Genomic DNA, 23,341 nt, shown 5'->3' on the forward strand with positions numbered 1-23,341 from the left:
TATACACAGATCAACAACTGAGCTCTGCTACATCTGCAGCAGAGGAAACTGTGACTATCATAACTGTTGCACCCAGTAAACTAAGTGATACATCACTGGAATCAGGGTCTCTGTCCCTACACCATGCTGCTGTCATATTAAAAAAGCCTGCTGACAAATTCCCTTTAAGAATTACATACATAAATTATTATATCAGTAAAGTTTAAGAAACCTGAAATCCATACCTGATTGGCTGGCGTCTTATGCACGTACACCTTCCACATCTGGGCTTCTCTAGAGACTGCCCTTTCTAAAAGAAAGGACAGTCTCTGGCTCTCCAGGGGCCCAAAGTACCGCATGGCACCCCTTGGATACGCCTGCCACCCAACCGGATACAGCTACCTGCAAAAGAGGAAACATAGGGCATGTTGAACAGTGTGCACACAACAAAAAAAAGAGATTGTGATCAAGATAGGGTTAGGCAATATCAGAAATTATGTGACTACAATGTTACTAAGATAAATATCACAATAACATGATGTGAGGCACAATTTGAAAGGGAAAGGCCAATGCTCATTATCAGATCACATACAATTTTACAGTACAAATTTTAGCTAGGGTTTTTACCCTGACGCGATTAATAACTACCCAGTATAAATGACCTGTAGCAACTGTGTTTATCTGGTGCCATCGTGCAGGTCATTCTAGGTTGTCAGCAATGGTGTCTCACCAATAAGTCATCGTCAGGTCACAAGATGTATTGTGCAAACCCAGTAGGATTTTTGGCAAATTACTTGTTGTGGTCACTGTATCTCACTCCGATATAGCAGCGGCATAGAGTCATTTTTGGCTTGTGTCGCGGCCAATATTACCATGTAGCCCCAGCCTTAACTTGGTAAACATATTAAAATGCATCATCGGTCATGTTCACACTTTGAGGATTTAGATAAAAGTGGGGAAAGGACTTGTTGACCTTAGGGAGGCCAGCTCAGGATGGAGTGTGAAGCCCCAATACACATTTGATATGTTCTCCGAGCATTGATTCGGCCCAATCTCACCGGACTCTCCCATACACAGGAGGGCCCACTCTGCCCAGCACTGCCATGCTATCAGAGAGATGATGCCAACGTTTGTCCGAAAGTCTAATATTTATGGGGGCCTTTACAGGCAATGCTGCATGGGAGAAACATATAGAAATTAGTCCTCTATGCAAATTGCCTCTACAGAGAAGACAAGGCTAGAAAACTTGAGACAATTATTGACTTTTAGGATTGCTACCTCCAATATCAACCGGGCAGTCCCTGCATGTGTTGTGGCTGTGGAATAGCCGCGAGACATGCAGGTGCGGAGACGCAAACATATTATTCGAGCACGCCGAAGACCCTCGGTTACCACACGAGCATGCTTGGATAACATCTTATCTGAGCACGTTCGCTCATCACTACTTGGGATAAAAGACAAACCAGATTCTCAATTTGATGACAGTCTTTCTGGCTATTGCCCCTCACAATATCATTAAAAGGGTCAATATTGATTTTTAGGATTGCTGCTTCCAATAGGTGGCCCTAGAGTTCTAGTCCTCCTCCAATCTGAAGAGGAAGTTTGCATATTTAATTTTCCAGAGCAGCATGCATGGCGTATAAGTCTCCTCACTCTGACATGCCAGGTTAGGCATGTCACTGTTCCCAGAAGAGAAACATTACCCCTTAGAATTAGCCCTTTCACACAGCAAAATAAACAGTCTCTCAAGTACCGCTTACGAGAAACTGTCACACTATAAGTCAAGTTCTGACCCTTTAACGAGCCTTGACTAGGCATAAATTCCAGATAGCTTGTCTCGGGAGTGGTGGGTTAGGTGATTTAGATGCATATTCTGCTTAGGATTCATGATTATGAGGAATTTTACCACCAGTTCAGATGTTCAAGATAACTGTATTCTTAAACACCAGTATAGCTCCTAAAGGGTTAGTATGCCCAGAAGTATTTATTACTAGAGTTGAGCGAAACAGGTCGGCCAGATTCATAAGTCGCCGACTTATGGCAAAGTCGGGCTTCGCCGACCAAAACCCGACCACAGCGTGAAATTGGCCGTGCAGTCGGCAAAACGAGCACCAAAGTTGGATTTCCCAGAATGCTTGCACGTGACTTTTTTCAGCCACTGAGCAAAGACGTACACTGTGGGCGACGAGATGACATGTGCAGCGTCCGGGGAGAGAGGGAGAGAGAGATTTTGCACACTTTAAAAAAAGCGGTCCGGCATGTAGGTGTGTTTACTGTAAGTCCTCCACTCCCTGCCGACTTTGCTTCCCCATTGACTTAAATTGGGTTTCTTGTTTCTGTCGGACCTTCGATTTTTCCCCGATAGTCGGCCGATTTCGTTCGACTCGACTTCTGATAAAGTCGGGTTTCGTGAAACCCGACTCGACCCTAAAAAAGGCAAAGTCGCTCATCTCTATTTATTACCTTTCCAGGTGTGGTCTGGCCAGAAGTATTTATCCCCTTTCTAATGCATCACTGGTGATATTCCAATTTCTGAGATCCCACCTGATCGGCCAGAATGTCGCAACAAGTATGTTCCAAAAAAGTTATAAAAAGCAATCAAAATGTCATATGCACCGCAATAAGTTATCGATAATGGCCATTCCCAGCCTAACAAATAGCAGCCTCCAGTTACCCCAAAAAAGGCACATCCATTAGAGGGTTTAATAATGGGGGAGTCTGACAGACGCCTCCTCATTACTAACCCCTGGGCTTGGTGTCAGCTGACATAAAACAGCTGACATCAATCTCAATACTATTTCCCCACTTGCCAACACTCTATGGCAAGTGGGAAGAGCCAGAAATGGATGCGCCTTTTCTGGGGTGTCTGCGGGCTGCTATTTTTAGGCTGGGTAGGGTCAATATCCATGGCCCCTTACCAAGACTGCTGCTGGGAATCTTCAGGCTTTCTTAGAATATAATGTTTAATGAAAGCATATATGCGCTACACTTTAGTATCTTCTACTTATAAGGAAGCACAAACCTAACAAAACAGACATGAATCATATTGTGGCTTGTGTACTTCCACTTTTGCAAACTTTTGCTACAAATTCCTGCTCATGGCTACAAGAAGAAAGTAAGGTTCTCAAAATGTTCGCAAAAACTGGTGTAGTGCAACGTTCACCCACTTGGAGGAGTTTGTGTCTCTGGTGCAGAGGCAACTCCCATCGGTGCTCTCTAAGGCCTCATTCAGTAGGCTGTTTTTGTTCTTGTACACAAATGAAATGGCACAAGCATCATCAATGTTTTGCATCCAAGTGTCAACAGCATTTGGTCAGGGTGTTAGTTTTCTCTATCAGTGATTCATCAGTGATTTTTATGAATGAATAAAGTAATAAATTATAAATCTTCTTATATATATCGCAATGTTAACCCCTTTACCCCCAAGGGTGGGTTGCACGTTCATGACCGGGCCAATTTTTACAATTCTGACCACTGTCCCTTTATGAGGTAATAATTCTGGAACGCTTCCATGGATCCCGTTGATTCTGACAATTCAGGAAAGTGGTAAATTTCTTTCATATGACTTGCACATATTTGTGAAAAAGAATTTGGCGAAAATTTTGAAAATTTCACAATTTTCCAACTTTGAATTTTCATGCCCTTAAAACAGAGAAATATGTCACATAAAATAGTTAATAAATAACATTTCCCACATGTCTACTTTACATCAGCACAATTTGGAACCAAATTTTTTTTTGTTAGGAAGTTATAAGGGTTAAAAGTTGACCAGCGATTTCTCATTTTTCCAACACCATTTTTTTTTTTTTTTTTTTTTTTTTAAGACCCCCACATCACATTTGAAGTCACTTTGAGGGGTCTATATGATAGAAAATACCCAAAAGTGACACCATTCTAAAAACTGCACCCCTCAAGGTGCTCAACACCACAATCAAGAAGTTTATTAACCCTTCAGGTGCTTCACAGGAATTTTTGGAATAATTTTAAAAAAATGAACATTTAACTTTTTGTCACAAAAAATTAAATTCAGGTCCAATTTTTTTTTATTTTATCAAAGGTAACAGGAGATATTGGACCCCAAAAGTTGCTGTACAATTTGTCCTGAGTACGCTGATACCCCATATATGCAGGTAAACCACTGTTTGGGCGCATGGCAGAGCTCGGAAGTGAAGGAGCGCCAATTGACTTTTCAATGCAAAATTGGCTGGAATTGAGATCTGACGACATGTCACGTTTGGAGAGCCCCTGATGAGCCTAAACAGTGGAAACACCCCACAATTGAAACGATTTTGGATAGTAGACCCCCTAAGGAACTTATCTAAATGTGTGGTGAGCACTTTGAACCCCCAAGTGTTTCACAGAAGTTTATAATATAGAGTTGTAAAAATAAAAAATTCTTATTTTTTTCACAAAAATGATGTTTTCACCCCCAATTTTTTATTTTCCCAAGGGTATCAGGAGAAATTGGATCCCAAAAGTTGGTGTACAATTTGTCCTGAGTATGCTGATACCCCATATGTGGGGGTAAACCACTGTTTGGCGCATGGCAGAGCTCGGAAGGGAAGGAGCACCATTTGACTTTTTCAACGCAGAATTGGCTGGAATTGAGATCAGATGCCATGTCGCGTTTGGAGAGCCCCTGATGTGCCTAAACAGTGGAAATCCCCCAACTCTAACTCCAGCCCTAACCCCAACACACCCTTAACCCTAATCCCATCCCTAACCCTAGTCCCAACTCTAACACTAATCCCAACCCTAACATTAGCCCCAACCCTAATCCTAGCCCCAACCCTAACAGGAAAATGGAAATAAATACTTTTTTTATTTTATTATGTTTCCCTAACTAAGGTTTGATTTACTATTTATAGTGGGTTTTTATGTATGGCAGCTGTCACACGCTAAGACACTTTATTGCAAAAAATAATATTTTGCATCACCACTTATTGAGAGCTATAATTTTTCCATATTTTGGCCCACAGAGTCATGTGAGGTCTTGTTCTTGCTGGACGAGTTTAAATTTTTTATTGGTACCATTTTCGGGCACATGACATTTTTTTATCGCTTTTTATTCCGATTTTTGGGAGGCAGAATAAACAAAAACCAGCAATTCATGAATTTCTTTGGGGTGGGGGCGTTTATACCATTCTACGTGTGGCAAAATTGATAAAGCAGTTTTATTCTTCGGGTCAGTACGATTACAGCGATATCTCATTTATACCATTTTTTTATGTTTTCGCGCTTTTATACAATAATGCATGCATTTTACACTGACCTGTCAGAATTCCTGACATGCACTGCGCATGACAGGAAGTCTCTCAGGCCTGGAGACCCATATGTCGCTGACAGCCCTTCTGCCTGCTCCTGGAACGCTGCGATCATGTTTGATCGCAGTGTTTCGGGGGTTAAAGTGCCGGGAGCAGTCCATGACCGCTCCTGGCACTTAGGCTGTGTGCCCATGATGCGATTTTCAAGCGTTTTTGCCGCGATTTTCGACGCGAAAACGCTGTGAAAACGTTTAAAAATCGTGTACAGAACGCACCCCATGCATTCCTATGGCATTCCGCACATGCTGTGCTAATGCTGCGCTTTTTTCCGAGGCGGAATCGCATCGCGAAAAAAATCGCAGCATGATCATTCTTTTGTACGGAATCGCAAAGAATTGCCGCGATTCCGCACCCATAGGAATGCATGAGAATCGCTGACTTCCCGCATGTGGCTATACCCACCATGCGGGAAGTTAAGCGTCTCATGTGCGGTTGGTACCCACGGTGTGGAGGAGAGGAGACTGTCCTCCAGGCCCTGGGTACCATACCCCTGTAAAAAAAAGAATAAAAAAATCGGGGTATATTTACCTTCCGACGTCCCGCGCTGCATTCGCGACCTAAGCGTTCCCAGTAATGCCTTGCGGCAAGGTCCTGTGATGACATAGTCTCGCGTGACTCTAGCGGTCTCGCGAGATCGCTATAGTAAAGCGAGACCAACGTCATCACAGGTCTCGCAAGGCATTGCTGGGAACGCTGAGGCCCGGGATGGCAGCGCGGGACGTCGGAAGGTAAATATACCCCAATTTTTTATTTTGTTATCATTTTTAACATTTTATCTTTTACTATTGAGGCCGCATAGGCGGCCTCAATAGTAAAAAGCTGCTCACACTTGTCAAACGAGTGTGACCAACCTGTCAATCACTTTCCAAGCGATGCTTTAACTCGCTTGGAAAGTGCTTGAGAAAAACGCGGCAAAATCGCGAACAGAATCGCGGTAAAATCGCGGTGAAATCGCGTGGAAAAAAACGCGCGATTTCTGGGAAGGAGTCCGGTTTTCAGTCTGCGTTTTAACACGCAACGTGGGCACATAGCCTTAGTGCCGGGTGTCAGCTGTGATAATCAGCTGACACCCAGCCGCGCTCCACTCCATGAGCGCTGCTGATCGATGATGACGTACTATCCCATCCATAGGAATTAAGTCCCAGGGCACATGGAAGGGATAGTTTGTCATCTGGCAGAAAGGGGTTAATCACGGACAGCACACTGATGTAATCCGTATGCGGCAAGGCTGTGGAGTCGGAGTCCATTTTGGTGGAGTCAGTATAAAATGGACCGACTGACTCCAAAAATATATAATAGATTGGGTACAGTAGTACAATGCAGGATGTGCTGTAAATGTTTCCATAAGAATTTGGGAAAGTTCTGAAATGTCCTATAAATGTCTGTTCTTTTCCTTATTGAAGGATCTGGGCTTTTAGCGGAGATGAATCTATGCTGCACTTTATGCACATGCTCAGCAGTGAGGCAGTGCTGGGGAGGCAGAGTCGTGGAGTCGGAGGTCAGTGAAATTGAGAAATCGGAGTCAGAATCGGAGGTTTGGTTTCTCGACTTCACAGCCGTGGTTTGTGATTTTCACAGACCCATAGACTTTTATTCCAACTTTTCATCCATGATGCCAGTAAAAACAAAAAAATCTCTGTGATTTTTGCACAGAAACAAGGTCCACAAAAATACACAGATGCGTGAACATCCCCATAGACTATTATGGATACGTGTTCAATCAATGAAAATCATGGATAGAACACGTATGTGAAAAACTAACATCTCAATGAGGCCTAAAGGGAATCTGTCGGCAAGATTTCACCCGCTAACTATTTATATTTGCACGCTGCTCTTTCAAATATTACGTCCAACAATACCTTTACATGGCCAGTCCGCTCTTCTGTTACTGAGAAATCAGCGTTTGAAGTGATATGAAAAAGAGGCTGAAGGTCTATAGTGCATCTGAAGTCTCTGTCACTCCAGCTCTATTCTCAGCCCACCCTTGCCTCCTCCTGCTTGACTGATGTTGTGTGACTTCAGACAAAGGAGACATCAGTCAAGCAGGAGGAGGAGACACTGGGAGGGAAATAGAGCTGGAGTGACAGAGGCTTCAGATCTACAATCTCATTTGCATATCAACTCAAACGCCAATTTCTCAGTAACGGAGGAACGGACTGGCCACGTAAAGGTATTTTTGTATTTGTCTTTTAAAGAGCTACATGCACAAATAAATAGTTTGGGGGAGAAATCCTGCTGACAGATTCTATTAACAAAATCCATTCAGCTACAGTTAGGTCCAGAAATATTTGAACAGTTTTGACATTTTAGCCATTTACCAAAATATATTCAAGTTGAAACATGCCGTCTGGAAAACGCAACCTTCAAACATGAGACAAGTGGAGCAGTTTGCTCTTGACAAGTGGGCCAAAATACCTGTCGAGAGGTTCAGAAGTCTCATTGACAGTTACAGGAATCGTTTGATTGCAGCGATTGCCTCAAAAGGTTGTGCAACAAAATATTAAGTTAAGGGTACCATCATTTCTGTCCAGGCCTATTTCATGAATTTTATTTTTTTTTTAAATTCTGTGGAAGCATGGTTGAGAAGCATTGTCTGACTTTCATTTGTTCATTTTCATAGATTTTTGATTTATTATTACTTTTGTCACATTCAAGTTATTTCTGTGATCATTTCAGTCATTAAACGAGGGGTACCAACAATTTTGACCACTTGTGTAATTAATATGGACTTAAAGTGCAGACACTCAGCTTCAATTTGAGGATATTCACAACCTAAATTGAAGTAAGGGATTAGGAATTACAGCTACATAATATGTAGCTGCCTCTTTTTAAAAAGGGCCAAAAAGAATTTGACAATTATCTCCAAAAGCTCTTTAATGGGCTGCATGGGCTTTTCCCTTATTAATCCATCATCAATTAAGAAGGTAAAAGGTCTGGAGTTGATTCCAGGTGTGGCATTTGCATTTGGAAGCTGTTGCTGTGATCTCACAACATGCGGGCAAAGAAGCTCTCAATGGAACATAAATAGACCATGATTAGGATGAAAAAAAGAAAAAAAATCCATCAGAGAGATAGCAGAAATGTTAGGTGGCCAAATTAATAGATTGGTACCGTATTTCAGACCATAAGACGCACTTTTTTCCCCAAAAATTTTTGGGGAAAGTGGGGGGTGCGTCTTATGGTCGCAATGTACTAACCTCCGAGGCTGGTGCGGGTTCCGCGGGGGCTCTGTAGTGCGGTGGTGGCAGCGGGCTGTGCTCCGGTGCAGGGGTAGCGGCTCTCTGTGCTCCGGTGCAGGGGCGGCGGCTCTGCCGGCATTTCCTCCAAGCCCAGAGGCCCCCGCACATCCCTTGCTGGCCGCCACCATGTAGCGGTGGCCTCCGGGAACATGGACGCCGTGAAGATGGCCGCTGGTCCGGGGACGGCGCATGTGCAGGTTCAGATCTCGTCCCGAGTTCTTGGGGGACGAGATTCAAATTTGGCAACGAGATCTCGTCCCCCGAGATCTCGGGACGAGATCTGAACCTGCGCATGCGCCATCCCCGGACCGGCGGCCATCTTCCCGGCGTCCATGTTCCCGGAGGCCACCGCAACATGGCGGCGGCCAGCAAGGGATGTGCGGGGGCCTCCAGGCTTGGAGGAAATGCCGGCGGAGCCGCCGCCCCTGCACCGGAGCACAGAAAGCCGCCACCCTCACCCCACAGAGCCCAGCTGCCCCAGCACAGCCCAGCTGCCTCAGCACAGCTGCCCCAGCACAGCACAGCTGCCCCAACCCAGCCCAGCTACCCCAGCCCACTTGCCCCAGCACAACCAACCTGCCCCAGCACAACCAACCTGCCCCCGCACAGAGCCGCCACCGCACAAGCCTGGACCACTGAATGACCCGTGACCACTCCTCCACCTGTGCCGGATCCCTTCCCAGGTAAGCTGAATTCGGACTGTAAGACGGACCCCCATTTGACACATTATTATTTTTTTCCATATTTTCCTTCTGAAAATCGGGGTGCATCTTATGGTCCGGTGCGTCTTATAGTCGAAAAAATACGGTACATTCTGCAAAAAAAGAAAACACACTCAAAGAAGGTCTATATATCCATGAAAGACAACAGTAGTGAATGACCTCAAAATCCTTTCCATGATGAAGAAAAACCCCTTCACAATATCCACCCAAGTGAAAAACACTCTTCAGGAATTAGGTGTTTCAGTATCTAAGTCTACAATAAAGAGAATACTTCATGACAGCAAATACACAGGGTCAACCACAAGGTGCAAACCATTAAGGCTGGGTTCATATTGCGTTCGGGTGCTGCGTTTAACGCATCTGTTACATAGCGGACGCGGTCTGCAGTGTCCGAGGGTCTGTCACTGCTAGCACAGATGAAGCATCTGCGCTAGCTCAGTCGCATAACGCGATCCAAAAAAGGCAGTTGCGCTAGCGCAGTCCGTTTAACGCATACGTTGAACGGATTGCCCTAACACAATCTGAACCTGGCCTTAAAAATAGAAAGGCCAGATTAAATTTTGCCAAAAATCATTTAAAGAAGCCAGTCCGGTTCTGTAAAAGTGTTCCTTGCACAGATGAAACAAAGATCAACCTGTACCAGAATGATGGGAAGAAAAAAGTTTGGAGAAGGCTTGGAACAGCTTATGATCGAAAGCACACCTCAGTCTCTTTTTACAGATGATGTGACTGAAGACAGAAGCAGCTGGATGAATTGTGAAACACACAGTGCTATACTTTCTGCTCATATTGAAAATGCAGCAAGGTTGATTGGACAATAGATAGATTGGGATAGATAATGTCCCAAAAAATACTCTAAAAGCAACCCAGGTGTTTAAGGCACGGAAGTGGAATATTCTTCAATGGTTGAGTCAATCACCAGATCTCACCTCCATCAAGCATGCATTCCACATGTTTACAACAAAAAAGGCAGAATGACGCACAAACAAGCAACACTTGAAGTCAATTGCAGTAAGGGTATGTGCACACGGTGCGGATTCTGCTGCATTGTACAGTACCTTTATTTCCTATGGAAATTAAAAAACGCTGTGCACATGCTGCAGATTTTTCCGCGCGGTTTTGCTGCGGTTTACAATCCGCAGCATGTCAATTGTTTGGTGCAGAAACGCTACAGTTTTACAACTCATCCATTATGAGGTGTAAAACCGCAGGGCAAAACCGCAGATAAACCGCAGGACTTTTGTCCTGCGGATTTACCTGCGGTTTTCTCTCCAAAATCCGCACACCCAAAAAACTACGTGTGCACATAGCCTAAAGGCCTGGCAGAGCACCACAAAGGAGAAAACCCAGCGTTTGGTGACATCAGTGGCTTTCAGACAATTCTCTATAAAGTATTAAAAATTAAAATTTTATTTATGGTAAAGTTATTTTGACCAACTACTTTAGAGCCCCTGAAAAGAAAATTTGTTTCAATTCCTAAATATTTCATAGGATATTTTTGCTCAGCCCCTTTCATTAACCCCTTATGTCTGCCGACATGCCTTTTAATGGCGGCAGTTAAGGGTACTTATTCCTCAGCGCCCCCCAGCGTCAGAAAATCTCCGGGGTCTCGGCTACCGGGGGTAGCCGAGACCCCAGAGAACATGATTTGGGTAGTTTTTTTACCGTCCCTAGTGTTGTGATCGCCATTACTCACCGAATAACAGTTACCGCAAAAAAAAAAAGTCTGATTTCCCATTTATTTCCCCCTCCGATATGATCTAGCGTACCAGAGGAGAAAGAAATGGGGTCACCCGAGTCCCCCCCCTCCGGTACCTCCGAGATCCCCAGACCGTCCAGCTCCGTCCCACGGCCCTCCACGTCATCTTCCCTGAAAAAAATGGCGGGTGCATGCACCGTGCGCCTGCCAAGATCTCCCGGCTGTTACTCGCCAACCATAAGGTTAGGGTTGGGGTTAGAGCTAAGGATAGAGCTAGAGTTCGGGTTTTGGTGTTGGGGCAAGGGTTAGGATTATGGTTAGGGTTGGGATTACGGTTAGGGGTGTGTTAAATTTATGGTTGGGATTAGGGATGTGTTAGGGTTACGGCTGTGTTAGGGTTGGAGTTAACGTTACATCGTGCCCGCCATTGATTCCAGCCAATTTTGCGTTCAAAAAGTCAAACGGTGCTCCCTCCCTTTTGAGACCTGCCATGCCCCGAAAAAGTGGCTTTCCTCCACATACGGGGTATCGGTGTGCTCAGAAGAAATTGCACAACAAATTTCGTGGTCCATTTTCTCCTGTTACCCTTGTGAAAATAAAGTTTGAGTCTAAAGAATTTTTTTGTGACAAAAAGTAAAATGTTCATTTTTTTCCATCCACATTGCTATAGTTCTCATGAAGCACCTGAAGAGTTAATAAATTCTTGAATGTGGTTTTGAGCACCTTAAGGGGTACAATTTTTAGAATGGTGTCACTTTTGGGTATTTTCTGTTATACTGACCCCCCCAAACTCACTTCAAATGTGAGGTGGTCCCTAAAAAAAGGTTTTGTAAATTTTGTTTAAAAAATGAGAAATCGCATGTCTCGAGAAAACAAATCTCAGAATCAGTGGGATCCGTTGAAGCGTTCCAGAGCTATAACCTCATAAAGTAACAGAGTAGGGATGAGGGGGCCATGTGTATCAGGATAGGGGATATTAAGTATAGAATTAACCACATTTTTTACTTAAATTTTTTTTCCCTAATTTCCTCCTCTAAAACCTAGGTGCGTCTTATGGTCCAATGTGTCTTATAGTTCTAAAAATATGGTATTACATATATACGTATATTATATTTTAATATACTTGTTTTATTTATTATTAAAAAAAAAAAACTATAGTTTTAATGAATATGGATCTCTTATTTACCCTGGCTGAAATTTAGTGAGCAGAGTATGTGATTGTAATTAAGGTTTGAAATCTTGGTCAAAGTTATCTGAGCACACAAATCTCCAAGGGTGCACAACTATTGCATAAAAGGCAGGGCTGTGGAGTCAGTAAGCCAAAACTCCGACTCCTCAATTTCCCAGACACCCGACTCCCCAGCACAGCCTCACTACTGAGCATGTGCATAAAGTGCAGCACAGATTCATCTCCAGTGAAAGCCCACATCCTTAGATAAGGAACAGAACAGACATTTATAGGACATTTCAGAACTTTCCCAAATTTTTATGAAAATAGTTACAGCACATCCTGCATTGTACTACTGTACCCAATGTATTATATATTTTAGGAGTCAGAGTCGGTCCATTTTATACCAACTTCAACTCTGACTCCACCAAAATGAACACCGACTCTGACTTCATGACTCCGACTCCACAGCCCTGATAAAAGGTATGCTAAAAGGGCATATAGATAAAAATGTAGGATACAATTACACAGGATATAACAGAAAGTGTCTGGAAAAGAACAAAAAAATGTTTTTATTAATTTGCCACTAAAACATTATTTTACAACGGTGTAAAAGAGAAGTACGCCTGCGCAGGAGCGTGATGCCGGGGAGCCATGAAGCAAGCAGGAGGGAGGTATCGCAAGAAGATGGAAGGCGCAGGACCCGGACCTGCGACAGCCATCGGACCGGACCGCCCCATTATAGAATGCTGTAGATATTCCCTGAAAAGCAGCGGTCGCATCTTATATCGTCCAAAACTGCTGACAGGTTCGCTTTAAGTATTTGGTATTATGGATACTTTAAAATTAAATATGAACGTCTACAAGAAATAAAATCTCTATGTGTAATGCGTCAAAAAATAGATGCAACAATGTCTCAAAAGTTTCATTCTACTGATAAACACAAAGTACTTGCAGAACATTGAGATGGGGTCACTGACCCTTCACTGCCTGACATTATGAGGTCACTGACCTGCGCCTGACATTGAGGTCACTGATCCTTCATTGCACTGCCTGATATTAGATTGATTTCACTGATCCTTCACTGCACTGCCTGATATTAGATTGATGTCACTGATCCTTCACTGCACTGCCTGATATTAGATTGATGTCACTGATCCTTCACTGCACTGCCTGATATTAGATTGATGTTACTGACCCTTCACTGCACTGCCTATTAGATTGAGGTCACTGACCCTTCACTGCACTGCCTGATATTAGATTGATGTCACTGACCCTTCACTGCACTGCCTGATATTAGATTGATGTCAATGACCCTTCACTGCACTGCCTGATATTAGATTGATGTCACCGACACTCCAGGGATCAGGACGCAAATAACCTCAGGAGCTTGCAATCCATTCATATACATATGAATAATGCATGAAATAATTAATACAGTAAATGAAATGCCAAACATGTGCCAAGCTATACATTACCAATCTATACAGCACCAATCATGAGAAAATCTATACAGTGCCAATCATGTGCCAATCTATACAGTACCAATCATGTACCAATCTATACAGTACCAATCATGAGAAAATCTACGCAGCGCCAATCTATACAGCACCAATCTATACAGTACCAATCATGAGAAAATCTACGCAGCGCCAATCTATACAGCACCAATCTATACAGTGCCAATCATGTACCAACGTACAGTGCAAATCATGTGTCAATCTATTCAGTGTCAGTCATGTGCCAATCTATACAGTACCAATCATGAGAAAATCTAAACAGTACCAATCATGTACCAATCTATGCAGTGCCAATCATGTACCAATCTATACAGAGCCAATCATGTGCCAACCAATATAGTGCCAATCATGAGGAAATCTATACAGTGCCAATCATGTGCCTATCATGTACCAATGTATACAATACCAATCGATGCAGTGCCAATCATGTGCCAACCTATACAGTGCCAATCATGTGCAAACCTATACAGTGCCAGTCATGTGCCTACATACACAGTGCCAGTCATGAGGAAATCTATACAGTTCCAATCTATAGTGTGCCAATCTGTACAGTGCCAGTCATGAAAAAATCTATAGTGCCAATCGTACAAAACTATACTGTGCCAATCATGCAATCTATACAGTGCCAATCATGTGCCAATCTATATAGTGCCAATCATGCACCAATCCATACAGTACCAATATATACAGTGCCAATCATGCACCAATCTATACAGTGCCAATCTGTACAGTGCCAATCATGTGCCAATCTATACATTGTGCCAATCTGTACAGTGCCAATCATGTGCCAATCTATACATTGTGCCAGTCTGTACAGTGCCAATCATGAGCCAATCTGTACAGTGCCAATCATGAGCCAATCTGTACAGTGCCAATCATGTGCCAATCTATACATTGTATAGATTGGCACTGTACAGATTGGCACACTGTATAGATTGGCACTGTAAAGATTGGCACATTGTGCCAATCTGTACAGTGCCAGTCATGAGCTAATCTATAGTGTGCCAATCTGTACACTGCCAATCTATACATTGTGCCAATCTGTACAGTGCTAATCATGTGCCAATCTGTACAGTGCGAATCATGAGCCAATCTATACATTGTGCCAATCTGTACAGTGCCAATCTATACATTGTGCCAATCTGTACAGTGCCAATCTATACATTGTGCCAATCTATACAGTGTGCCAATCATGTGGCAATCTGTACAGTGCAAATCATGAACCAATCTATACATTGTGCCAATCTATACATTGTGTCAATCTGTACAGTGCCAATCATGAGCCAATCTGTACAGTGCCAATCTAAACATTGTGCCAATCTGTACAGTGCGAATCATGAGCCAATCTATACATTGTGCCAATCTGTACAGTGCCAATCTATACATTGTGCCAATCTGTACAGTGCCAATCTATACATTGTGCCAATCTGTACAGTGCCAATATATAGTGTGCCAATCTGTACAGTGCCAATCATGAGCCAATCTGTACAGTGCCAATCTATACATTGTGCCAATCTGTACATTGGCTCATGATTGGCACAATCTGTACAGTGCCAATCTATACATAGTGCCAATCTGTACAGTGTGAATCATGAGCCAATCTATACATTGTGCCAATCTGTACATTGTGCCAATCTATACATTGTGCCAATCTGTACAGTGCCAATCATGTGCAAATCTATACATTGGCACTGCACAGATTGGCACAATGTATAGATTTGCACATGATTGGCACTGCACAGATTGGCACAATGTATAGATTTGCACATGATTGGCACTGTACAGATTGGCACAATGTATAGATTGGCACTGTACAGATTGGCACAATGTATAGATTTGCACATGATTGGCACTGTGCAGATTGGCACAATGTATAGATTGGCTCATGATTTGCACTGTACAGATTGGCACTGTACAGATTGGCACAATGTATAGATTGGCTCATGATTTGCACTGTACAGATTGGCACTGTACAGATTGGCACAATGTATAGATTGGCTCATGATTTGCACTGTACAGATTGGCACTGTACAGATTGGCACAATGTATAGATTGGCTCATGATTTGCACTGTACAGATTGGCACTGTACAGATTGGCACAATGTATAGATTGGCTCATGATTTGCACTGTACAGATTGGCACTGTACAGATTGGCACAATGTATAGATTGTGCCAATCTGTGCAGTGCCAATCTATACATTGTGCCAATCTGTACAGTGCAAATCATGAGCCAATCTATACATTGTGCCAATCTGTACAGTGCCAATCGTGCAAATCTATACATTGTGCTAATCTGTACAGTGCCAATCATGTGCCAAGAGAACACAGTATACAGTTACATCCCATATATGACAATGGAAATGACAGACTACACCTCCATTGCGGTTGTCAGAGCTCACCTCCCCTGCAAAGCTGTAGGTTTCACTGTTGCATTTGGAGATCATCCGGTCCATTAAAAAAATGAAATAAAAAAACTATATTTTTCTTTATAAAATAATGCCCTCCATGTATTTATATGAGGGGGTGTCCTCCTGGCTTCTGGAAGCAGGGGGAGCTCATGATTACTGCCTCTCCGGATGACGTTATCGTGTCTTCCTTCTTAAGGGGGGAGAGGAAGTGGAGGGGGGTCAAATCAGAAGAATGAGGGGAAAAAAAGAGAGAAGGAGGAAGGGTGGACTACTTTACTTCCTAAGGGGGTGGGGAGGGAAAGAAGGACCGGACTTAGGAGGAAGGATATATATCTGCTGTGAGAACGCTGAGAAGGGGGAGGGGCTTGTTCGCATAAACATGCATATGGGCGGAGATAGCTCCGGCCAGGAATGCGGAGGTATACAGCGGCTGGTATAGTGACAGGGCCCGCTACAATATGTGCTGTGTACAATGTGGCAAACACTAAGGAGCCGACATGACACGTGTGAGGTGGTCTCCGGCCTCAAGGGGCTTCTTGCTCACAGCAGAAATAACATAGAAGACTGTTAAGCAATGGAGGTTTGGGAGTTTGAGTAAGCTGAGGCACTAACCCCGCCCTCTTCATAGGCCACGCCCACCGTGCTGCTATAAAAGTGGCGTCGGCATGCTGGTGACAGTGTCAGCCTACTGCGCATGTGCAGAGAGGGGTTGGTCCTGACAGAATTTGCCGCTGGCTTATTTCTTTGGTACCAGAGACATTTTTTACCGTGTTTATATCTCATTTTCTGTCTCTCGTTGGTGTGTCGTGCTTTATATGCTGTGTTTTGTTACTTCCTGGTATTTGCCTTTGACAACTTTATTGCTATACTTGGGTGCGGATTACATGCGTTTCCGCCTCAGTGAGGCTATGTACCCACATATGCAGAAAATTCCTGACTGAAGACTTACTCCTTCCCAGAAAACGCGCGTTTGTGCGTTTTTTTGTGCATTTTTTTTAGGCGTTTTTTTCCGGAGCGTCCCCAGTCTCATAGAAAATAGTTTGAAATGCGGATTTTTCAGCAAAACATTATAATGAGCATGCTGTGTTTTTTATCGCGATGCGTTTTTTTCGCAGAAAAAAACATCAATATGCACAAAAAGTGCAGAATTCATTAAAATGAATGGGATGCTTCTTGTAAGCGTTTTTGCCGGTAAGAACACAAAAAAAAAAGCTTACGTGTGCACACACCCTTAAGACTCCTTGGTTTTTTTACCTGCAAGTTTTCCGCACCTAATGCACGTCTGTGAGGAAAAACCTCACAGAGAATTCAGCATATGCGCAAGCAAGATTGACATGCTGCGGAGCTGGAACACGCATGGCAGAACAGGTTACGCTGAGTAAAAGGAAACTCCGTGAGCCCAAAAGTTCCATATGTCACATCCGTCTACTGGAACTGCATTTTGAAAGCAGCAAAAATACACGACTTCAAAATCGCACAGAAAGCTCATCATGGGAACGTAACCTTAGAAGCGGGAAAAATGGTTGATGTTGAGGCCATGTTCTCAATGTTTTTTGCACAGAAAATTTGCGTTCAATTGTTCAAGCAAAGTGCATGTGATTTCTTGAAAACTCATGATCACTGTGCTCTTCAAGGCGTTGTTGAACTGTGTGGATTTTGGTGCATTTCTTTTTATTCTAAGGCCTGCACGGTGGCTCAGTGGCTAGCACTGTTGTTTTGTAGCTCTGGAGTCCTGGGTTCAAATCTCACCAAAGACATATGCAAGGAGTTTGTATGTTCTCCCCGTGTTTGTCTGGGTTTCCTCTGGGTGTTATGGTTTCCTCCAACACTCCAAAGACATACTGCTAGTGACTCTAGATTGTGAGCCCCAATGGGGACAGCGATGATGAGATTTGTGGAAATAAAAGCACCGTATACACAAGTAAAATAAACACTTCTTTGGGGACCGTAAAAAACGTCTTTCTGCAGCTAAGGCCTGTTTCACACATCCGTTTGTGTCCATCAGTAAAAAAACGGATCCGCCATTTTTCTTGGCAGATCCGTTTTTTTCCCATTGAGTTGCATTAGCGGCGGATCTTGACGGATGGCCATCCGTTGGATCCGTTTTTTTGCGGATCCACCAAAATTTTGACTTCCGCCGACATGCCCGAACGGACCAACATTTAGGACTTAGGATAAGTCATATTACAAGACTCGTTAAAGGGTTGATTGGGACTTGTAGGATCGCTACTACCAACAGGTGGCGCTATAGAGTTCAAGTCCTCTTTTTCTCTGAAGAGGTAATTTGCATATTATTTAGCCAGAGGTGCATTGCACGGCGAATAAGCCTCCTTACCTTGACAAACCAGAGCTGGCATGTCACTCTCCACAAGGAGAAACGTTACCCCTTAGACCTCAGTACCTGGATAAGAATGAAGTGATTGAACAGAGTCAGCATGGGTTTGTAACTAATAAGTCATGTCAGACTAACTTAATTTCCTTCTATGACAGAATCACTGATTGGGTGGATCAGGGAAATGCTGTTGATATAGTATATCTTGACTTCAGCAAAGCATTTGACAAAGTATCTCACACAATCCTTATTGAAAAGATGACTAAGTATGGAATGGACAAGGCAACTGTTAGGTGGATTCATAACTGGCTTAGTGATCGGACCCAAAGAGTGGTCGTAAATGGCTGCTCATCCAGTTGGAAGAATGTCTCAAGTGGAGTACCACAGGGCTCTGTCTGGGCCCTGTATTGTTCAACATCTTTATCAACGATTTAGATGAAGGAATTGAGGGTAAACTGTTATGAATGAGTCACCAAGGAGGAAAAAACAAAAAGCAAGCTAAGCCCAGAAAACCAGAGCGGTTGGTAACTAGCGGATTGCAGACCCCTGATCCTATCCACAACAACTAGCAGTAGCCGTGGAGCATGCCTACGGTGGTCCTAGATGCCTCGTCACGGCCGGAGAACTAAATAAGCCTAAAGAAAGAAAGGGAAAATCTAAACTGCCCCAGAGCAGACCCCAAAGCAATAGACAGCCCCCAACATGTATTGTCGGTGAAACAAGATGAAAACACAGACACAGGTAGAAAGATAGGCTGAGCAAACGATGGGGCCCTCGCTAACAAGAAAGGACAGGAAAGAAAAGCTGCTGTCTGCAATCATGCAAAAAACCCTGCCAAAAAGAATGTCCAACACGTCTGATAGAAAAAGGCCCTGAAGTCGCTAGACTTCAAATCACTATATCAGCACTCAGGTATATTCTGATGACAGAGCAAAAGAGATCAACTGATCAGAGACAAAAATGGGGATTCAGCCCAGTCCCAGCCAGGGATGGCTGAACACAAAAACTAAGTAAACCAGACAAAAACTCATATGAACAATAGCAGAGAAAACTTAGCTTTAGGAGGGCAGGAACCAAACTGGAAACCAGGAGCCACAGTCAGGAAAAATCACCAGCAAGAAACTAGGGAGTCGGCTGCCTTAAATCCAATCAGAAACTCCTGATGTCCAATCGCAGTCCTCTTTCTCAGGTGGCCGGTCTCTGCCTTTTAGATCAGCTTCATTACCTCCCTTCACCAACAGAGGGAGTCCAGATAGAGAACTCACTACTCCTCTGTCAGCACAGCCAGCTCCATAACCCTCACCAGAAGCCAGAGGCAAACCCGAAAATGAGCTCACAACAGTAAACTGATTAAATTTGCTGATGACACAAAGCTAGGAGGGATAGCTAATACTAGAGAAGAGAGAGAGGGTTCAAAAAGATATAAATAAACTGGGGCAGTGGGCAGCAACTAACAGAATGGTTTTTAACAGGGAAAAATGCAAAGTACTAAATCTGGGCAATAAAAATGAAAAAATCATATACAGAATGGGAGGAATAGGGCTAAGCAATAGCACATGGGAAAAAGACGGGTATACTAATAGATCACAGACTGAATATGAGTCAACAGTGTGATGCAGCAGCAAAAAAGGCAAATGCAATTCTAGGATGTATTAACAGAAGCATACAGTCTAGATCACGTAAAGTCATTATTGCCCTCTACTCCTCTTTGGTCAGACCTCAACTGGAATACTGTGTCCAGTTTTTGGCGCCACATTTTAAAAAAGACATCAAGAAACTGGAGCAAGTTCAGAAAAGAGCGACCAGAATGGTGACCGGTCTGCAAACCCTGTCTTATGAGGAAAGGTTGCAGGATTTGGGAATGTTTAGCTTGCAAAGGAGAAGACTGAGTGGAGACTTAATAGCTGTCTACAAATATCTCAAGGGCTGTCACATTGTAGAAGGGTCATCTTTATTCTCATTTGCACAAGGAAAGACTAGAAGCAATGGGATAAAACTGAATGGGAGGAGACGCAGATTAGATATTAGAAAAAACTTTTTACAGTAAGAGTGATCAATAAGTGGAACAGGCTGCCACGAGAGGTGGTGAGTTCTCCTTCAATAGAAGTCTTCAAACAGAGGCTGGACAGACATCTGTCTGGGATGATTTAGCGAATCCTGCTTTGAGCAGGGGGTTGGACCAGATGACTCAGGCGGTCCCTTCCAACTCTACCATTCTATGATTCTATGCCGCGTACATGCCGTCATATGGATAGGGGATAACTTGCTGTTTTTTGTTTTGTTTTATTTTCAAATGGGGTTTGCATGAGACGGTGGAAAATAATGAATTTAATTTCATCCATGTTATTTTTTTTTAAAGGTAAGAAAATAATGAGTTGACATTGATTTCCCTTAATTAGCCCCTTTACCGTAAAGATTATAATGCTCATATCCTAATAATATGACATAATTTAGGATAGTGGAAAGAGAAAACCGTTAAAGAGGGTTTCTCATTAGAGACTGTTTTGGCATATTGTAGGATATGCCTCAATGCCTAAATAGCATAGGGTTTTAAGTTATCTATTGTTTGATTATTTCTCCATCTCCCATAGATATAAATGAAGAATGAGCCTGCATGTGTGGCCACCTTACTGACAGGTAACAAGGACTTATCACCCCTCTTCTTAAATGATCCCTGTTGTAGAAAAAAAAGCCTATTAACATGCATATATGGGGTTTATCTGCAGGTAATAGCCTTCTGATGCCATGTAGGCTCCACACTGTAAGTCCAGAAACATGAATAAATTAAGCTTCATAAGGAAATTAACTTTATTCCTCCTGGCAGCCTCTGGTTTTGTCATAGAGGTGCGGCTTCAGTCACTGCTCAGGGTATAGCGAGCAGCGGCTGTAATTACAACTCCACAAAGACTGATCAACAGCTGGTTTAGCACTGATCTAGTGCAGAGTAGGCTGTTAGTGAGTTTCGGGGCGCAGTTACAGCAGCTGCTGACTGTGTACTAGCAATGACTGAAGCCATGCCTCTATGACTGAAAGCTGGAGGCTGCCAGCAGTTGTGCTTTCAGTGTGGCAACTGCATGGCATCAGAACACTAACTGCAGACTATCCCCATATCTGCAGGTTAAGAGGGTTTTTTTCACATAAGGCTGAGTTCACACGTGGCTTTTTTTCGCATTTCCTCGGCGGTTTTAACCGCACGATTTTGCAGCGAAAACGCGAAAAATAAGCATCCCATGCATTCCTATGGGATTCCACAATGCTGTGCTAATGCTGCGGTTTTTACCGCGGCGGAATCACTTCGCGGTAAAAAACGCAGCATGCTCAATAATTTTGCGGAATCGCGGCGATCCCGCACCCATAGGAATGCATTGTTCTGCTTACTTTCCGCATGTGGCTGTGCACACCATGCGAAAAGTAAGCAGAACAATTGCGGATGGTACCCACGGACCGGAGGAGAGGAGACTGTAAAAAATAGAATTTAAAATAAAAAATATTGTTATTTTCACAATCCGACGTCCCGCGCAGCCTTCCCGCCTCTCTCCACGCTCCCGTTCCCAGTAATCCTTTGCGAAAATGCCCGCGATGATGTCCGTTCTCGCGGGAGCGCGAAGTCTCGCGGTCATTCGCGCGACGTCATCGCGAATTACCGCGAGACGTCGCGATCCCACGAGAACAGACGTCATCGTGGGCATTTTCGCAAAGGATTACTGGGAACGAGAGTGTGGAGAGTGGTGGGAAGGCTGCGCAGGATGTCGGAAGGTAAGAATAACACCATTTTTTATTTTTTTTTATTATTTTTTACATTTTATCTTTTACTACTGATGCTGCATAGGCGGCCTCAGTAGTAAAAAGTTGGTCACACTTGTCAAACACTATGTTTGACGAGTGTGACCAACCTGTCAATCAGTTCTCCAAGCGATGCTACAGATCGCTTGGAAAACGCTAGCATTTTGCAAGCTAATTACGCTTGCAAAATGCTAGTTTTTCCGCGGGAAAATCGTGGGAATTTAAAATGCGATTTTCCCGCAGAATGGAATTCCGGAACTCTCGCGGTAATTTCAGCAAGAGTTCCGCTACGTGTGAACTTAGCCTTACAGGTTCTTTGTAAAATACTATAAATGCCTTCAGAGTGAAAGCTAGTTTCATGATATTGTTAGTATCGGTTTATTATGTATGTCAGTCAGCCTCCACTTCTGTAAAGAAGGATTGGTAAAGAAGGGAAATTCCAGGCTAAACGATCTTCTCGGATTTATATAGACATGTTTGTAAGTTACCCTAATAGAAATGTATGAAGATTTATGGAGATTCCAGTGGAAAGTTCTGATACCATCCCCCATTTCAAAGTCAAATCTCCCAACCACTAGATCTGTTTGAAAATACCAAAATCATTACTTTCCAACTTCTGCTTCAGTGCTGCCACTCCCCAGTACTGAGAGTTGATATGGCTGCAGTAGTAACTTCCCATCTATATAGCACCTGATTGCTGCAGCCAATCACTGGCTCAAAGTAGGCAAAACACTGCTCAGCACCACGGAACAGATGGGATATAAACTAGAACAGAGACTGTTAAGACTATATGTGCACGTTGCGGATTTGCTTGCGGAAATTTCTGCGCGATTCTGCATCTCTTGGCAGAAAACGCAATGGAAATTCTGCACGTTTTATGTGCGGATGTTATGCGTTTTTGCCCAAGGTGGGCACTATTCTATATTCTCCTCCCACACACTCTTCCTCCTTCTGACATCATTTCCTTTGACAAATCTGCTGCGTTTTTTACACCAAATCCGCAGCAAATCTGCAAAGCTTTTTACACCTGCGTTTTTGCTGCAGATTTGAGTGACTCAATCAATGAAATACGCTGCTGATCTGCGAAAGGAATTGACATGCTGCGGAAAATAAAACGCTGCGAATCAGGACAAAATTTTCCGCATCATGTGCACACCAATTCAGGA

General features: G+C 43.4%; 1 protein-coding gene across 1 annotated transcript in view; it reads right to left on the reverse strand.

Moving 5' to 3' along the window:
• Positions 1 to 16,367, reverse strand: part of CCNI (cyclin I) — a 51,159-nt gene extending 34,792 nt beyond the window's left edge. Inside the window, exons 1-2 of the mRNA XM_073542044.1 lie at positions 16,052 to 16,367; positions 225 to 381 (exon numbers count right to left, since the gene is read on the reverse strand). Coding sequence (XP_073398145.1) covers positions 225 to 338 — 114 coding nt within the window. The 5' untranslated portion in view covers positions 339 to 381; positions 16,052 to 16,367. The remainder of the gene's footprint in view (positions 1 to 224; positions 382 to 16,051) is intronic.
• Between the last annotated feature and the right edge of the window lie 6,974 nt (positions 16,368 to 23,341).

This window comes from Dendrobates tinctorius, unplaced genomic scaffold, assembly GCF_039654945.1.
Source record: "Dendrobates tinctorius isolate UK_male_01 unplaced genomic scaffold, ASM3965494v1 ptg000011l, whole genome shotgun sequence".
NCBI lineage: Eukaryota > Metazoa > Chordata > Amphibia > Anura > Dendrobatidae > Dendrobates > Dendrobates tinctorius.